This window comes from Amblyomma maculatum, chromosome 1 (genome assembly GCF_055883805.1).
Source record: "Amblyomma maculatum isolate TAMU_Amacu chromosome 1, ASM5588380v1, whole genome shotgun sequence".
Lineage (NCBI taxonomy): Eukaryota > Metazoa > Arthropoda > Arachnida > Ixodida > Ixodidae > Amblyomma > Amblyomma maculatum.
In genome coordinates, this window is record NC_139344.1 from 211,318,000 (window position 1) to 211,336,615 (window position 18,616).

An 18,616-nucleotide genomic window follows, 5' to 3' on the forward strand; every position below is an offset into this window, starting at 1 on the left:
GCCCATGAGTTGCTTCAGGATGTTGAACCCCATACACAAAATGTCGTGTACTTAGGCAGTGCACATTCTAAATGGCTGCATCACCTGTCAGCAGGCCCATGAAGCGTAGGCAGGCTGTGCCTGCCGCGTCTCTCTGCCTATTCCTGCACGTTTTGGCAACATTTGTCATGTGTGGTATTGATTGGTCGCTTTGTATGCTTTTGCATTGTTAGCAGCCCGAAAACAATTGAACTCTCAAAGAGCACACTCTTGCCCTGCGCCTTCAATCACAAACAGCAAAGAGGCTGTTCAACAAGCAAGAAAAATATATATATAGTATTCACATTGTGGGCCATTTTAAAACTGGAGTGCTTATCGGCTTTCTTTTTGTCACTCTCAGCATTCAGTGCTCGTTTTCATGTGTCGTCGCCTTTTTTTATGGTCCACAAAGTGTACGCAAGAGTGCAGTATGCAAAGGTAACAGGTCATCCACATTTCGATGTAGGTGTGCTTATAAACAAAAAAGTTGGTGCGAAAAGCCTTATTTGAGGATGTGGAGCCCAATTGCCACAGGTCACCGCTTCTGTATTCATTTTGAAGGAGGCTGGCTATCAGAATGCAGGTGTCTGCTAGAAAGAATGCGTCACATCGCTTATGTGCACATCTGTCGAAAATCGCTGGCTGCAGCTTCTGTTTTAAAATGCACCAAAATGCAACTTGTCATTTCAGAATTATCTAGGAATGCTGGCCTAGTAGATTATCAGCAGGTTTGCCATTTAAAATTATTAGTGCACTTGCACGCAGGATATTCAACAGTTTGATGGTTTGCCAAGCTGGCTAAGCTTTTTAATATGCGTGCATTTGCAAGAGCATGAGCGCTCTGTAGTACGACTTCATGGTAGTCCAAGGAGCTGGAGCTTTGGAGCCAAAGTGTCAGTAAGCATCGTGGAATGTCATGCTGCCACCCTCAAGTGTTTTGCACTCCATGATCAGCATTGCAAGCTTTGTTTGGTTTATTACTGTTTGGTGATGTTGCTGGACTCTGCTTGTAATGGTAATGGTTGCATACGAGATGGGACAGAACGAGCAGTGCTGTACGAGATTTCCCAGGCTTTTCTAGGGTTAGGTATAGTCGAGATATTCACCCTAAGCCACATAAAGAAAATGTACATGTCATTTAAATTATGAATAAACAGTGCTACAGACTAGCATGGAGGTAAGAACAAACAGGACGGGTGCTGTTGCTCCGTCCTAGTCTGAAGCGCTGTTTATTCATCATGTCACCGTACCAACTCGCCCAGATGTCTCTTCATTTAAATGCAGGCATTGAAAAAAGGAAGTTAATCTACCCTGGTCAGTTGAGCATGTTTTCTGCAGTGAGCATTTCTCATATGATCTCAATCGTGTGTGCCGAAAAAAGAGGGGGAGGCATCCACTTGACTCTTCTATTCTAATGAGCACACACTTAAAGTGCATTCATGGCAGGTAGGAGGGAAGCATCTGGACAAATAAAAGAGATTTTTTTTGTCAGGATCTGGTATGTGCTTTTTGACTGACCGTGCTATTCATCAGTGACAAGTTACTCTGTTGCAAAGAATTTGACAGTTCAAGTTAATTCTAGTTAGCAAGCTACACACTGCACGACAAGCCTCGCATCCTCTAAAATACTCTTTACAAACATTTAAGCAAAAAAAAAAAAAATTTTATCAACCGTGCATATTGGCAATTAAAATCACTTGTGCATTTTAAGTTCATTTGTTTTTCCCAGTTTAATTATCACTGGTTTAATAATCACTGGCTTTTCACAGGCCTGCATCTACATCAGTTATCGCAATCCCACGCAACTGCCGCAACACACGGATGTTCTACACTTGCAGTAGTTAGCATTATAACCAAATGAGGTGTAATATTTGTTGACTAAGCACTTATTAGCATCCGTATACAGTAAAAATGCAAAGGGGCTATTATAACTGGCTTCTCGACTTGTTAAGGCTCTGCGATGCTTGTATGTGGCAAGCACTTAGCTCGTAGAGACAGGATTTCGCACTTGCGAGTTGTTGGGACGGCTACATGTACATCATGTACATCATGTACACCCTCATGCAGTGTGGTTCCCTTGCACATGCTTTTGCTAAAAAATTAGGTGATGGGACGTGCACGAACTGACAACCATATAAATGTGAGCGCCGATTTTTTGGGTGATGTTTGGGCTCACATTAAGAATGTAGCATTGAGCGCACTGATTGACCGTATCACACCACTAATTTAACAGCATGCTAAGAAAAGACTTACAGGATTGATTTGTTATGTTTTTTGCAGGGGATTATGATGATCATTCCATCTTTCATAATCATTGGTGTGTCCTGGAGCCCATATGTCTTATACACTGGGCTTCTTTTATATGCCTTTTGTAAGTACCACCTCTAATACCTTTCTCAAAATAATGCCAGTGTTTTTTGAAAGTATTATAATTAATAATAGTTAGAAATTAGCTTTTTCGTTTTTATTTATTCGTGTTTTTTTTTTTTTTTTTTTAATTGGCAGCTTTTTTACATTTTTCTCAGTGTAACTACTACTCAACAGTCAGTCACCTTTCCCAAACATACTGACCTTTCTTGGTTAAAATTGATTTTTAGAATTTGAATTCAGCCTACTTTTATTGGTTTCTGTCATCTTAAAATGAAAAGTCTGATCTCTGCTTGTCATTGTCATATGTAACTGCTGTCTAGATGGTTATAGGGTACTGTCAGTATGCATGTGTTTTTATATATACAGGCGAATTATACTTACAACATATTCTACACGTGGACAGCAGTTTGAGCAGCTGCCTTGCTGGTCACTGCAAACACTGCATCAGTGCACCAAAGTTGAAGGATAGATGTTTCTCGTAAACGCAAGATTAAAAACTGAGAAATAATTGAAGCTCCTTTCATAGAAAAAAAAAAGAGGGTAATGTTTGAGCACGGCAGGTCTGTGCACGATTGCTCTGTAATTGTTTTCTCACTGCATGAGAATATTTGCTTACAAATGACATTTACCTTATGTGGTTTGGCCACTGACTAGTGCTGAAAGTTAGGGCTTGCCTATTTTGTATTGTGTGCATCTTTATGCTCCTGTCCTCTTTGGCGCCATGTCTGATGGAACATTGTTTTATACCCCTGTCACACGGTCATTTTCAAAGGTGATTGAGTCGATAACCTTCGAGATTTTCAATCGCCATTGAACTTGAAGGAGTTGTGCCGCTGCTAAATGGCAAAACTCAAAGGCTGCCGAATAGTTCTGGTGTTTGGCTTCAAACTTTTGTGGCGCCACTGTCGTTGCTTTCGGTTTTGCTTAAAAACTAAAATCTGTCTATAAATACAAAATAATATATAACTATTACCTTTCTTTAGTAACTGTAGGTTTTTGGTTAATTGTTATTAAAAGACAGCTTTGTTTTTTTTGTTTTTTTTAAACGCGTTGACGTTCATACGGCTGTGCTTTTCATTGTGTTTGCTTCTCTCGGCGGCTCAGGTTACAGTAGTAGAGAGTGATGAGTTAATACGCCTTGCAAAAGAGCGATGCTATTTTTTAATTATTACGCACACCAATATTTTACTGCGTAAAATAAAGATATATAATAGCAACGCTTGTTTATGTTTTTGTATCGTAAACACGCTGTGCACGAGGGTACGCATAGCGCTCCTCGGGTCAGCGCTAGCAACCTTGCGCGCCGTTTGAAGGCCTTCGAGATCTCGATAGAGTTCTGAGCTGTTCCGTTGACTCGATAGACTATAGACTCAACGGCCATTGAAAACGCCCATGTGGCAGTGTTCGAAGGCCTTCGAGTCGATAGACAGTCGGTTCGAGGGCATTCGAAATGCTCGTGTGACAGCGGTATTACACTTTACGGTGGATATTCTCCCTGTCAGATGACTTCAGTTTGGGCTTGTGCCACAAAAATCGTGAGTGCTGTTGAGGCTATGTCACCTGTCGTGCTGTCTTTTTGGGCTTAGGAGTGAGTGCTTCTGTGGAGCTTGGGAGTAATGAGAGTTATTATTTTTGCTTTGTCAGCATTGTGTCTGCAGCAATATGGCAGCAGGCAGTGCCAGGCACTGACCTCTTATGTGGTGCATATAAGAACAGTCGGGTGTTACCTGAAAAGGCAATTCTACAATAGGTGGCTTGGTCCCAACCGTGCAGGCTAGTTGGTAAGGACTGCGGTGGATCTCGTGTGCAGTATTGCATTGTGTTGTACTGCAACAGAGCCACATCGGCTGCCATTGTCTCAATAAATGAATGCTGCCTCTTTCTTTCGTTATTTCTGGTGCAGCTTCGGGAACCGTAGTACCATGCCTGACAACACTAGTCTCCAAGTATGGCGCGCCTACTCAGAAGGGGACCATCCTGGGCATCTTTCGCTCTCTGGGTGCACTGGCTCGTGCTTTGGGTCCTATGCTGTCAGCCACTGGTGAGTTACAGATTGTGTGAACCTTGTGGTACCTGATGCACCACGCAGCAGAGTAGGCGACGAGACACAGGAGTGGCACACAATACACACATACACATAAACAAGGACAATGTGTGTCGTCGCCTACTCTGCTGCGTGGTGCATCATGTCGTCTGACCAACTAGCTCGACTTTCAACGGTAGTATCTTGTGGTACCTGTTTGTAAACTCTGTTCTTTAGCCTTTATGTAAAGTGTACCCATACAAAGACGAAATAATCAGTTTGCCTCGCAGTGTACATCCCGCTTGACAATAGGGTTGCACCTTTGTATGCAGGGGTAATGGCACGCCTCCAAGAAAGCTATATATTTTGTTTCTCTAATATCACAAGCTGCCTCAGAGTGTTCAGGAAATTGCTACATTTATTATTTTTTTTTATGCCATTGAAATCCTTCCCAGAACCGTGTTTGTTAACGTAAGGAATGTAGCTGTAAGGCAGTTTTTCCAACTGCTAACTCTGTACACATTTAATTTATTAGTTCAGTAGCGTTAAAGGCCCCGTTCAGAAGAAAGTGTGGCATTGTCAGCATCAGCATTGTGAATAAAAGCTTATAGACATGTTTGTGGCTGGTGGTAGTCAGTAGGCGACATGGTCAGGCACTGACTGGTTGGCAGGCTGTGTGACGTCATGAAACCACATGACATGGCAGCAGGAGCTGCCAACTCGGGTAGCTCCTTTGAGCTGGGAGAGTGAGCTGAGGATTGAACCCAAGACTCTTGGATCCAAAGTGAGACAAGCTACCCCTAGGCCAAACATGCACATTCCTACGGCTTATCTAAAGCAGGGCTTTATATCTATGTCAGGTGAACGGCCTCACACATAATGCGCAAGATCACGTAAGAGATGTCGCAGGCATTTGGTCAGCAAGGCTGGCTTCACGCATGGCAGCAGTGTCTTGATGAAAGCAAGCTTGCCAGACTAAAGGCTACCTTCTGTCGGACTTGACATTTACCTTGTCGAGTGGTTTTACAGCATTAACCCTGCGCAACCAACCTGGCTTCGCACACGAAAAGTGATCATCGGGTGCAATTAGGAGAAGTTCACAGGGGCATGGCACGCAGTCGATATATTGTATGTTCCGCTCAATGGGAGTTTGATCAGCACAAGCACCACTGCTCTACTTTTGCAAAGTATTTTCAAGGGACTGTTCAGAGCATTTGATATGAATAATACTTCGGTATATCCGGATTCGATATATTTGTGATCGACTGTAGTAATTGAGTGAGTAGAGTGTGTGTACGTGAACGAGGATCTGCAAGGGAAGCTACAGATGGGACCTCTTAATTGCTGTCACATCATGCCCTTAAAGGCAATCCATAAGTGTCCCCCAAAGATTTTGGCACCTAAGCCCCCCTTTCCTTCTTACACATCAGTTTAGTGAGCTGCGCATAAACTTGAAGCCAGCACTGGCCATTGAAGTAGCTTGCATGTCAGACATCAGGTAAGTTCTTGTGATGCTAGCATCTTTGGTACAAAACCTGTAGGTTAGAGGGACCAACAACTAAATCTTAAGGAGCTAACTTTCTTTTTATTTTTCTTCTTTTCTTTTTTCCTTTAGTGCCCAGGAATACTTGGTGTCCAAACCACTCAGTTCGAAAACAGTTTCATTGAAATACCACCAAAGATATCTATGAGTAAATTCTCAGTCAAATTAATGAGCTCAGTTTTATTTATCTTGATGCTTGAAATCGGGATCACATGGTGCAGTTGGCACTGTTTGTGATTTATTCTTGTCTGGCAATACTTGATGTTTTGTAGTGTTATTGTTCATAAACATCAGCACAAAATTAAAACCTAGTGCTTTCTGTAAACAGCTGAATCGAGTTAATGAAGCTACTTTTCTCTTTCAGTCTACTGGTCTGCTGGTCCTGTGGCTTGCTACTGTATTGGCGGCTGCCTGTTTGTCTTTCCACTGCTCATTCTCAGGAACTTGCACCGAACAGTCAGGGACATGGTCAAATGAGATTAGTTCTATTAGATAGTCAGCAGAGACAAGCATAGTGATTGTGCACTGTGTCTGATGAGTTTCTTTTCATTGGCACAGCTGCATGTGTGCTCTTTGCTTAGATTGTTTAAGTGCTGTGCAGTTTTCAGAAATGCCACTCAATGTGTGATTACCTTGTTGCCATTCTGCATAATAACAGGCTAATTGTTCTTTAAAGATTGTTTTCTTGTATTTGGAGTTGCTTCCTGCTTACTGTTTTATGCCATTTTCAAAAAGTAGCCTTAGTAGAAATTTTTATGACATTTATCTGCTAGTAAACTGATTTTTCTTCTGTTGAAATAAGCTAAAAGATTTTGTGCTTTGCGTGATAGTGCTAAATGACGTGAAGCTGCCTGTAAGTGTTTACTTGATTTATATTACGGCCTGCCGTCACTTTCTTGTCACCATTGGGTACTATTGGACAGCTGTATGCACAATGGGGTCTTATTTAACTAGGACTGGAAGATACAAAAATCAGCTAATAGAAGTTTAATTGCAAACAAACTATGCAGAATTTTAAATCTGTGACCTCAAATTGCAAACAAGCTATGCAGAATTTTGAATCTGTGACCTCAAATTGCAAACAAACTATGCAGAATTTTGAATCTGTGACCTCATTTAAAGATCACCTGGTGCTGCTAATGTGATACATAAAGACAAGCAGATAGCATTAACATGACATTTATGAACCTATTTTGTTAAGCCTGTTAAGATTGTATGTGAGGAGATCCACTGTATATATATTGCAACTATTGTGCATTTATGATGAATGAAAGATAGTGCTGACCACTCTTTTACTTAAGATTAGTTATCATAATTTTTATTACGAGAATTCACACCACTGGGATCTAGTTGGTGATTAAGCAATGCAAGATATTTATTGTAGCTAAAAGCATTTGGTAATGCCCCATATTTTCTTGCCTATTTTTTTTATACACCTTAGTAACGTTTAAATGTATGCATTGTGCGCAGTTTCTTTCCAAAGAAGTTATATTCGTGTACAAGTCTGTGACTGTATTCCATACATTTGTTTTTATGTCTCTGGCTGTTTAAGCGTTGTATTATGTGATTCAGAAGCTCACTGAAATGACTATTCAAAGAATTTGTAACATGCTACCTTTGCGGCAGCAGCAAGAAAGAAAATATTATTGAAGACACAAAAATAGAGCCTGTATATGCAGAAAAGTTGGATTGAAGTTAGAATTATCATTGGATTCCAAAGAAAGAAAAGCGCTTGTAAACTGTGATTATAATTCCTGAATCCTTTTGCAACACAGTGTACAGTCAGAAAGCCGCACCAAGTCGAGCAAATAGAAAAAACCTACACAGGGCTTCAAAAATTAGTTTGGATCCCTGTCTTCTTTTTTTGTTTGTGTTTTGATAAATAGTGTGAGATCCAGCAAGTGAGTGCATTGCGCTGTGGCACAAATGTACAGATGCATTTTTGTTGTGCATTTGTTTTCAATTATTATGTGGTCAACATGTTTTTTTTTTTTTTTTTTTTTTACCTTTTATGTTTGTTAAATACAGTTCAGCCCATTTTCGTATAAATTTTGCAGTCTTTGATTTTTGTGGAATTTCTAATATTCTCTAGGTCCTCGTCTTAGTCATCATTATGTTGAGTCCTACCTTACTGTAACATTGCTGTGCTTTATCTGTGTGCTCGGGGGCCAGCCAGCCTTTGTCAGTCAAGGGTAAGGGCTGCTTTGCAAATACAAAGTAAGTCCCTTTTCACGGTCCAGTGATAAGGGAGGTTATTGTGACTGTATTCCATGCATTTGTTTTTATGTGTCTGGCTGTTTAAGTGTTGTATAATGTGATTCAGAAGCTCACTGAAATGACTATTCAAAGAATTTGTAACATGCTACCTTTGCGGCAGCAGCGAGAAAAAAAATATTATTGAAGGCACAAAAATAGAGCCTGTATATGCAGAAAAGTTGGATTGAAGTTAGAATTGTCATTGGATTCCAAAGAAAGAAAAGCGCTTGTAAACTGTGATTTTAATTCCTGAATCCTTTTGCAACACAATGTACAGTCAGAAAGCCGCACCAAGTCGAGCAAATAGAAAACCTACACAGGGCTTCGAAAATTAGTTTGGATCTCTGTCTTCTTTTTTTGTTTGTGTGTTTTGAGAAATAGTGTGGGATCCAGCAAGTGTGTGCATTGCGCTGTGGCACAAATGTACAGATGCATTTTTGTTGTGCATTTGTTTTCAATTATTATGTGGTCAACATGTTTTTTTTTTTTTTTTTTTTTACCTTTTGTGTTTGTGTAATACAGTTCAGCCCATTTTCGTATAAATTTTGCAGTCTTTGATTTTTGTGGAATTTCTAATATTCTCTAGGTCCTCGTCTGAGTCATCATTGTGTTGAGTCCTACTTTACTGTAACATTGCTGTGCTTTATCTGTGTGCTCGGGGGCCAGCCAGCCTTTGTCAGTCAAGGGTGAGGGCTGCTATGCAAATACAAAGTGACAGTCTCTTTTCACGGTGCAGTGATAAGTGAGGTTATTGCTCATTCTATGTCGCAAGGACCTTCTATTGCTTTATGTGGCATCAGTGCCAGTGCTGACTCATATTGTCTGCATCCTGGTTCTCTAGCCAGCCAAGACTGCTGCCTTATTTGCAGACTTATTTGCCTTGCCACCTGCTAGCGCCACCAATTATTACCTTTTTTTTTTATAAAAGCTGTTGTTCTTGATAAGTTTGGCATTCAAATTAAGTAACTGCCTTTCACTTCTATCTTATGTGATTTATAAGTGATGTTAATCATGCCTTACTATTTAGTTACAACTGTCTAACCATCATGGCAGCCGCAGCTAAAAAATTAATTTATGTAGTTGCCCAACATGACAAAGGAGCATGTGAGTGTATGCGCAATTGCAGACCATACAACACAGGCACTGACTAGCAACTGACATTTATTTACAAACAGAAGGAATTCCTTCTGTTCATAAATAAATGTCAGTTGCTAGTCAGTGCCTGTATTATGTGGTCTCGTGTTCGTTTTTGCGCTGTTTTTTCATTAACCTCTATTATGCCCTGTAATGCCACTCCCAACAAGTCTGATTAGAAGGTGATCATATGGTTCATAGGAAGGACCAATTGTCAATATAGGCGGAGTAGTGACTTTTTACTGTGATTGCAGACCAGAGCTTTCAGCTGCACTGGAAAGAGTTCTGTATGTGTACTGCGACGTAAACATAAATGGTGGCTCAGTGGTTACAAGGGCACACCTTTGTAAAATGTATTATTCAGTTCACTCCAGCATAGCAGTACTGTATTGTTGTAGTTCTGCAGAACCTCTACAGGATGCTTACTGAGGATATTGTTATAGTACTGCCAGCGAAGTGAATGCATGAAAGCAGGTTCAGACGCAAGACAGTTGCATTTGCACTGTATAGCGATACAGCAGTGTTGCTTAATAGGCATTTGTTTGCTAATAATTATTTTTCATGTGTGTAGGTTTTCCCTACCCCCACCCCCACTCTTTTTGTTACCCCATACACCAAACCAAACCAACTGACAAATGGAGCAAGCCTTGAACCTTTGCATGAGACCTCTAGTCGCCACAAGCCGAGCATCCCTCAGCAGCAGTAGCAGATGATGTGTGACAAAAGTGGCAGCAGATGATGCGCTGCATGCAAGGCCCTTTACACATGTCGGACCTGTGTGCCGCTCTTCCCTGGCCATTGGCAGTTGATGCAAGTGGCAGTGCTATAGGAAGTGAGCAAGTGACAGGAAAAAAGTTTAACAACTCTGATAGATTCTATCAGGGAAGCTGAGTTTAACTCCCTGTATTACACTTAAAAGCAGTTTACTTTGCAGTAGTGTCAGTTATTCTCTGGCTGTGGCTGTGGACATTGGCTGTGGCATGCACTCATAATTTAGTTGATGTAATCCTGAAGATTATGTTATCCTTCTATTCTAGACACAGTTCATTAATTCAGTAATGGAAATGATATGCTAATTTACACTACATTGTTTCACTGAGTGTGCTGCGAGTATCTGTGAGTGGAAGATTTTTGGTTATACTGCCGCAGTGCCAAATACAGTTCCAACCACCAAAAAAAGTTGACCTGTGCTTGGTGACAGGGCATCGTTGTGGTGTAAGGGGCCCGGAGTAAATGGACCAGCTAAAGAAAGAACAGATAAAGACTCACATGAGCGTATTCAGAACAGATGTATGGCACTGTTCTTGCACTCTGTCAAGTTGTGCTGGTCCAAGTCTGCTTTTTGAACTTGTCAAATTTTCTCTTTGCTCTCTTCTGGTTATTCTTGTGCCTCGCAGTCTGTTATTTTTTATTTTTTCCAGTGACACCTCGTTCCTGATGCTGTGCTTTTTCTCAGGCTTTGCACTCTTGCTATTTTACCTCCATGCATGTCGGTCTTGCACCCTAGCATTCTGTGAGCACTATGCCACTGCTGGTGCAAATTGTTCTTGCTGCGTACCCCTTTCTGTACAATGCCTTCAAAGCCTTGTAGTACCATATTTTGGTTACTGCCTCAGACTTCTGATGTATTTGTTTTGGGTATTGCGCCACTTTTCTGCTTAAGCGCGGTGTTAGTGCCGTTACCTGCATATGTCACCTCACATGTCAAGGAAGGTCCACTGTCGCCCTATATTATCCCTGGCAGGCTCAGGTAACTTCGGCTTGGCCTTGATCATATGAGAGCATCTTCACCTCACACCTCTTCTGCCTCTTTGCTTGTGGTCATATTTTTTTTTAATATGCATGCACTGAAAGCCAGGTATATGTAAAGATATTCACATAGACATTATCATGCTTGAAAGATAGGGTACTAATGTGCAATGCAAGCCTACCAGTGTATGCACGGGCATGGAAAAAAAAGCAAGGTTAAGAACATTCAAGTAATATTTGCTAAAACTGAGCAGACAAAGGGGCTGCAGTTGTATTTTGTAAGCTGCATACAAAAGAAATATGATCAATATAACTTTACTGGCCTGGCATCTTCTGCCTAGCTTTTTTTTTTTTTTCTTCCAGATACTTAATAGGTAGCTTTAGAATAATGTAAGCATGCTCATACGCTAAGTGCAAGTGTTTTGCAAGGCGTTAAGCTGTTTGTTGCATCTGCACATTTGTTCAGTGTTTGCAAACAAGCATCCGACGATAATGTTACTCTGGCGGCCTGATTTCATTACTTGAATGGGAACCATTTTATCGACAATCCAACTCTTCCCTATAGGCCTAAGAGCAGCACACTCATTACTTGAAGTAAAAAGATGAAGCAAATTTAGGACTCATATGTTATTTATACAGGTTAAACGAGTGAAAGCCTGGTGCCTCACTTATGGCCTGTAAACGTGCTAGAAAATGCAGCAACTACGACATATTCACTCCAAAGCGAGCAGCCCTGCTTCAAAGCGTGCCGCGATGTTGGAAGTGCTACTTTAACGCATGCAAGAGCTGCACACGCAAAACTCTGGAAATAGTGTACGTAGAGCGAGCGTACAGTAAGGCTGGGTTTGAAATAGCATTTGGCGCATGTGCATTACAAGCCACATTATTTTTCAGCTTACGCTATCCCTTTGCTTATGTCTGTCTGCATACACTATTCTAAAGCTGCCTGACGTCCTTGTAGTGTCTGTCTACCTGTGAGCTCCCTGCTTCGCATATATGCACTGTGGCATATTTGGGAATTTTGCTTCTACTTAAGGCATAGTTTGTATATATGAGTATAAATTTGTACATTTGCCTTATTCCTTGGGACTAATATTCTTCTACCAAACATCAGAGAAGTACTTCAAATTCACATTTTATGTGATAGAAGACGGCTGAAAAATTCTCATAGCCATACCATGACTGGAGCTTACGCCATTTACTTTACATATTATATTTGTGTGTAGAGTTTAGTGTATTGTGCTTGAAAGGACAGTTTTTGGCCGCATGTGCTACCACGCAGTGAAAAATGGAGTTTGTAGTGCTGGAAAAAATTTGCTTTAACGTTAGTCTTTTTTTTTTTTTTTTTTTAGCACAATCTTGTCACACCCCCCACACTGCGCAAAGGCGTTTTTGCATTCATAGCCAGATGTTTATATATAATGGCAGTATATAATTAGGAACTTTGATTAACTTGCTAATTTAGTTGGTACGGGGTCGTCCCTGTTAGCTCGAACACAGTCAGTGTCATTGTGTCACCTCATCATAATCTTGCACCCAGAGCTTATAGTACTGCTGGGGGTATTGCTACAGTGTAATGGCTGCAGCACTCAAATTTGTTTATTTCATGACCTTGGTGTGCCAATAGTCAGCATGTTTCTGATGCGAAGCGGGGGTTAGTTTAGTTGCAGGCACATCCTAAATTTCTAATATTAATGCATTCATGGCATGTAATGCTCCTGGAGAAGATTTGTGTTGCTTATTTTCTTCGCAATTGCAAAAGACAAGCATGAAGTCTGTAAGAGAGATTTTGCACTGAGCTTCTTAAGACCACTGCTTTTCTTATATCATAACTACACAATTATTCAAAAAGTTTGGCCACTGATATCAGTTGAAATGGCAGAATTTTAAGTGGGCTGCACTGTATCCTTTTTTATAGAGCATAGGCATGTTCATTGGTAGAGAGGGTGTCAAGCAGGTAGGCCACAAGCTTACCCTTCAAGGTTAAAGAAGCGCACAGGAACTTACTTATGCTTTAGAGGTTGTACAATATTATAGTATCGCATCTTGTGAATTGTGATACCGAACATGACTAAGGTGTTCACATTACTTAATTCTGTTTACAGATGCACAAAACTGCTATGCTTTTAAGTTAAGTCGTTATTTAACAATCGTAGGGCTTATGTCAAGGTATGATTGTCTCTTTTTGTTCTTTTTCACATATAAGGAGGGATTCCTTCTTGTTTTCTGTGTACACTGTATGATGTGCTAATCAGGAGTTGATGAAACCCATGTTATAATTTACTTTTTTTTTTTTGAGCAGCTTTTTTTTTTATTTCAAGAGAGGGAAGAGAAAGGGAGCCATGAAAGCAGCATGCTCAAACATACAATGAAGACTGATACTTATAGCCATGCTTCCTTAAACGTTTTGCAGTAATAGCTGCATACAAGGAGCAGCCAAGGCAAACCTTTTGTCATTACTGGCACCTCTCAAATGATGGCCTAGAAGCATGAGATTCCTTTTGAGTTGTTTGTGACTGGTATTCAGGGCTTTTGCAGAATCTTGATCATTTTCATTCATATTGCCTTTATTGAAGGAATCAAGAAATATCTGTAATATTTAACTGATATCCGTCCATCTTCTAATCGTGTAAGGCTGATCGTGTTATGGCTGGCTCACAGCTTTCTCGGGAAAAGTGAATGTTTGTGGCGTAGAATGTATGAGCTTCTGTCCTGCCGAAGCAGGTACAAAGTTTAGTTCAGTTCTATTCTCTTGAAGACCTTTGTCTCTGGGGTATTATAACATGAAGTTAGGATGGCATAATGGTGCATTGTTTTATTCTTAAATCAGTTGTGTTATTCCTATACAGAGTGTTCAAAGACAGGTGATTGCTGGAACCTGTATAGAAGGCCAGTATATGTAGATGCTGTTTAATAAAACTGAGTCTGAGAAGGGAATCTCGAACCTTTCTAGAATTTCGCAGGGTTTAATTCATTACGTTGAGCAAATCATAACAGAAGAGAGTTGTTTTGCTTCATGAATTGCAGTAGGTAAAACATTCTTGGCTGTACGATAGCTGTTGCATTCGCATGTGCTCAGTGACAGTATGGCTGTGCAGAAGTCTGTCTTTTTCATGTTTTTTATTCATTTTGGGGAGCTTGTACCAAAATTATTAATGTCAGGAGTGACCTTTTGAAGGATTTCTTTTTTGTTTAATCATCTTGATCTTCAAAATTTCCCAATTACTTTCAACAGACTGGCTATGAACAGCCTTTGAAAAATGGAAAAAGATAGTTGGTTGCTTATAATTGCCTCATAGTTCTCTATTCTGTAAAGGAAAATAGGTGTTTGCATTAATTACCTAGCGATTGCTTATTTCTTGAATATGAGCAAGTAGAGGTTCGGCTTAAGGTTGGTTTGTCAGTGCAATATTTGAGATGTTGCAAAGCCTTGGGCAGCATTTGTTGGCTCCGCAATCAGTTGCACATGAAGTTAAGACAGACCTTTGGTAAAATTCCTTGATTGATTGTCAAATTCATGGATAGTTGCTTTCGATTTGATTATCCCTAAGTGGCCTGAGTTACCAACATGTGGACAGTGGTACTGGTACTTACATAGTGCATGGCTTGATGAGGCTTCCAAATGTGTAGTCAGCAGAGTCTCAAATACATTGGCGATGGCAGTGGTGCGCACCTGGTATTCAACCACTGGACCAGGTTACAGTGTTATAGTAAAACCACAGAGTTTGCAGGGTGTTGCAGTGTAAAGGAGCTGCTTATGTTTTACGTCAGTCATTCTGATTATAAGAAAGCACTTACATTGCAAGGCATGAATGAGCAGGGGCAAGAAAAGGTAACCTGACTGTGCTTTCTTTTGGTTATTTGCAAAATACCATCCAACACTGAAATATTATTGCAGGGGTATATGGGGCACACAGATGAATAGTCGTAACTGCACAACTACCAATAATGCAAGAAGGAAAGGGAACAGTAGCTGTGTCACAGCTCCTTAAATAACCTAAGAAAAACACAAATAAGTGCTTTCAAAGCTAATTGCTGTGAATGATTCCATTCGCTTTGTCATACTATTACTTAGTTGGTGTTAAAAGTATCATTTCACAAACTTTTGGTTGGCTCCTTTCTTGTTCGGGTCCGTATTTACCTTTTCGAGAAATATTTAGTGTGGATATCATTGTTAACGGTGATATTGTGGTTATTCCTCCGTGTGTGGGTTTTTGTTGCATTTTTGCAAGAATTGTCTTTTGTCTTTTTAGTGGTGACCAGTGGTAACAAGTGGGAACACGTTTTAACCATGTGATTTTGGTACCAATGCAAATGTTGCCAACTTTCAAGATGTTGAGGATGTGGTGCTCAAAGGACTATAAGTAAGAATAGCAAAGCAGAGGGCAATGTTCGCGAAAGTTAAAAGTAATAGCTCATACATGATTTTAGACTCACTCGGTGTGTTACATATTGCATGATATTTAAAGGAGGCACATTAGGGTTGTTCTGTCTTGATAAAAGGGGGCAGGAAATTCAAAAAATTGTAGTCGTATCTGTGATTGCTGGTCAAGGCTATTGGAGGAGTGCATATGCTTATCCTTATCCCATAATCCCTCCTGTTTGCAGTGCTAAGCACATTCAGGCTCGGACATGGACACGCAGTTGGCACGTTGCTTGACATTTACCACGCATTTCTGCGTTTCATAGCCTCATCCATCTCCGAACACAGAGCACAACTGAAGAAATAAAAGGCTTAATGTGGCTGTTATGGCTCTTTGCCTGTGCTCCTAGCCTCCTCTTCCTGACCACCATAAGCACAATTGCAATGTAGTGCCCAAGTGCTGTCCTGTTTTTCCTTTCCTGAAAGCTTGTTTAGAATTGCCATACTTTTTCCTCCTCCTCACAGTGCCAAGTGCAACCGAGCTGAAGCGGCCTGGTGCTACCACACCATTTTTCTCTAATTTTCTCCTCCCCGCAATGCTTCACTTACCAGTTTTACAGAGGACAGACTCTACAGACACTTGAGCCTTGGAATGTAGATATTGAAATATGCACGGGTATCAAAAACTGTACAGCCTAATTGTTCTCTGCATGAGGATTTTCAGTGACAAGAAGCGCTCGTAATCTTGCAGTGTAAATTTGGATCTGTACAGAAGGCTAACACTCATAGCCTGATGAATTATTTTTTTTTACCAATGTTTGCTTCTCTCAACACCTGCAGAAATATAGACGGAGGTTTAAAGGGCTAGCCATGAGCCACACTGTGAACAGGGCTCTTGGCTACATTCCGTCTCTTTGGGGCAGAAAGTTGCTCCCAAAGCTTTCTGCTGTTTCTCTTGTGCTGTGAACAGATATAACTGTACAGTAGGCAAAATCCTCAAATGCTCAGTGATATCTTCATTTAACAAGCGTTTAACAATGTACTATCATTCCTTATGTACTACCATAGCATTGCCAGCGGTAGACATCGTTGTCTTCCAGGGCCAAGCATGTACAGGTGATGGTGCTGTGCCTTAACTGTTATGAGGTTGGCAGTTCATGTGTGCTTTCATGTACTCATATCTCTTGCATTTGTCATACCACATGCTAGTCCACGTTTGTTGATAGCCTGTGGCAGCATGGTTAGGAAGACTGTTTACCACGCCTTGCGGCAATGCATTTTAAACTAGAGTGCTCTGTAATGCATAGTGTTGCATACAGCATTCAAGTGTGCTTGTTTACTACTATTGCAAAGTTTGTATTTACATGCTCAAAGAAATACTGCAATAAAGACAGGAGATCATATTGTGCGTGTTGTCATGAGCTCTGGGCACAATTGAGGCGAGCTCTTTGTGGCCTCAGGTAAACGAGAGGGGCGGGGGGGGGCGGTATAAGTAACTGTTCAGATGAGCAGAAAGATTATGTTGCCAGGGAATGGAACAAGTTACCAATATTCATATTCTCACATGATCAGGAGGACATTGTAATGATAGTGTATCATTACAAGCTGGAAAGTATACTGGTAACAGGGGTGAAAGTGCTGTTCCATTCTGCTCCAGACTGCTTTTCCTGCTCTCAGTTCAGTTCAGGCGTTCAGTCATGTCCGACTCTTCGTGACCCTATGGACCATGTCACGCCACGCTTTCCGGTCTCTATCTTCTTAACATCACATAGCTTCATCTGCAATGCCTCGAGAATGCCATCTAACCATCGAGTTCGCTGCCTACCCCTTCTCCGGCGACCATCAACCTTTCCCAACATCAAATCTTTCTCCAGCGACTCCTCTCTTCTCATCAGATGACCAAAGTAGCTGAGCTTTAACTTTAGAATTTGACCCTCCAATGAGCAGTCAGGGTTTATGGTCGACAATATCGACTGATTTGATCTTCTGGCAGTCCAAGGAACTCTTAGTCTTCGCCAGCACCACAATTCAAACGCGTCAATTCTTCGGCGGTCAGCCTTTTTCACAGTCCAACTCTCGCATCCATACATCACAACTGGAAAGACCATAGCACGGGTTATACGGATCTTGGTTGGCAGACTAATGTCTCTGCTCTTTACTAGGGGGTCAAGGCTAACCATTGCTCTCTTTCCCAGAAGCAGGCGTCTCCTAATTTCATGGCTGCAGTCTCCTTCCGAGGTAATCTTGGCGCCCAAGAACAGAAAATCTGTCACAGCTTCCACTTCTTGTCCATTGATGCTCCAGGACTTGATAGGGCAAGACGCCATGATCTTCGTCTTTTGAATGTTCAGTTTAAGCCCAAACTTCTCACTCTCTTCTTGTACGCGCATCAGAAGTCTCTTGAGTTCCACTTCACTTTCTGCCATTAAAGTGGTATCATCCGCATATCTAAGGTTGTTGATACGTTTTCCAGCAATCTTCACTCCAGCTGAAGACTCGTCCAGACCGGCCTTCCTCATGATGCACTCTGCATATAGGTTAAATAGGCAGGGCGACAGTATGCAGCCTTGCCTCACCCCTTTCTCAATCGGAAACCAATCAGTAAGACCATGTCCAGTTCTGACTGTGGCCTCTTGCCCTTCATAAAGGTTCCTGAGGAGACAGATGAGGTGAATTGGAACTCCCATCTCTTGGAGAGCTTGCCACAATCTGCTGTGATCTACGCAGTCAAACGCTTTCGCATAATCAATAAAGCAGAAGTAAATGGGTTTCTGGAACTCTCTTGCTTTTTCCATGATCCAGCGAAGGTTGGCAATTTGGTCTCTAGTTCCTCTGCCCTTGCGAAACCCAGCTTGCACGTCCGGAAGCTCCCGATCCACATACTGCTGCAGCCTACCTTGCAGGATTTTTAACATCACCTTGCTAGCATGCGAAATAAGCGCGATCATGCGGTAGTTGGAACAATCTTTGGCACTGCCTTTCTTTGGAATGGGGATGTAAACTGACCTCCTCCAATCCTGTGGCCACTGCAGGGTTGTCCAAATCTTTTGACATAATGTATGCAGTGTGTTAACAGCGTCGTGGTTGAGGTTTTGAAGCAACTCAGCTGGAATACCATCAATTCCGCTAGCTTTGTTCTTAGCAAGGCTGGCTAAGGCCC

At 41.3% G+C, this 18,616-nt stretch overlaps 1 protein-coding gene across 2 annotated transcripts in view; it reads left to right on the forward strand.

The window, feature by feature from the left end:
- Positions 1-16,857, forward strand: part of rtet (major facilitator superfamily domain-containing protein rtet) — a 46,286-nt gene extending 29,429 nt beyond the window's left edge. For both annotated transcript variants that reach the window (XM_084590231.1, XM_084590230.1), the window contains exons 10-12: positions 2,299-2,389; positions 4,292-4,429; positions 6,319-16,857. In XM_084590231.1, coding sequence (XP_084446357.1) covers positions 2,299-2,389; positions 4,292-4,429; positions 6,319-6,431 — 342 coding nt within the window. In that variant the 3' untranslated portion in view covers positions 6,432-16,857. The remainder of the gene's footprint in view (positions 1-2,298; positions 2,390-4,291; positions 4,430-6,318) is intronic.
- Positions 16,858-18,616: the final 1,759 nt, after the last annotated feature.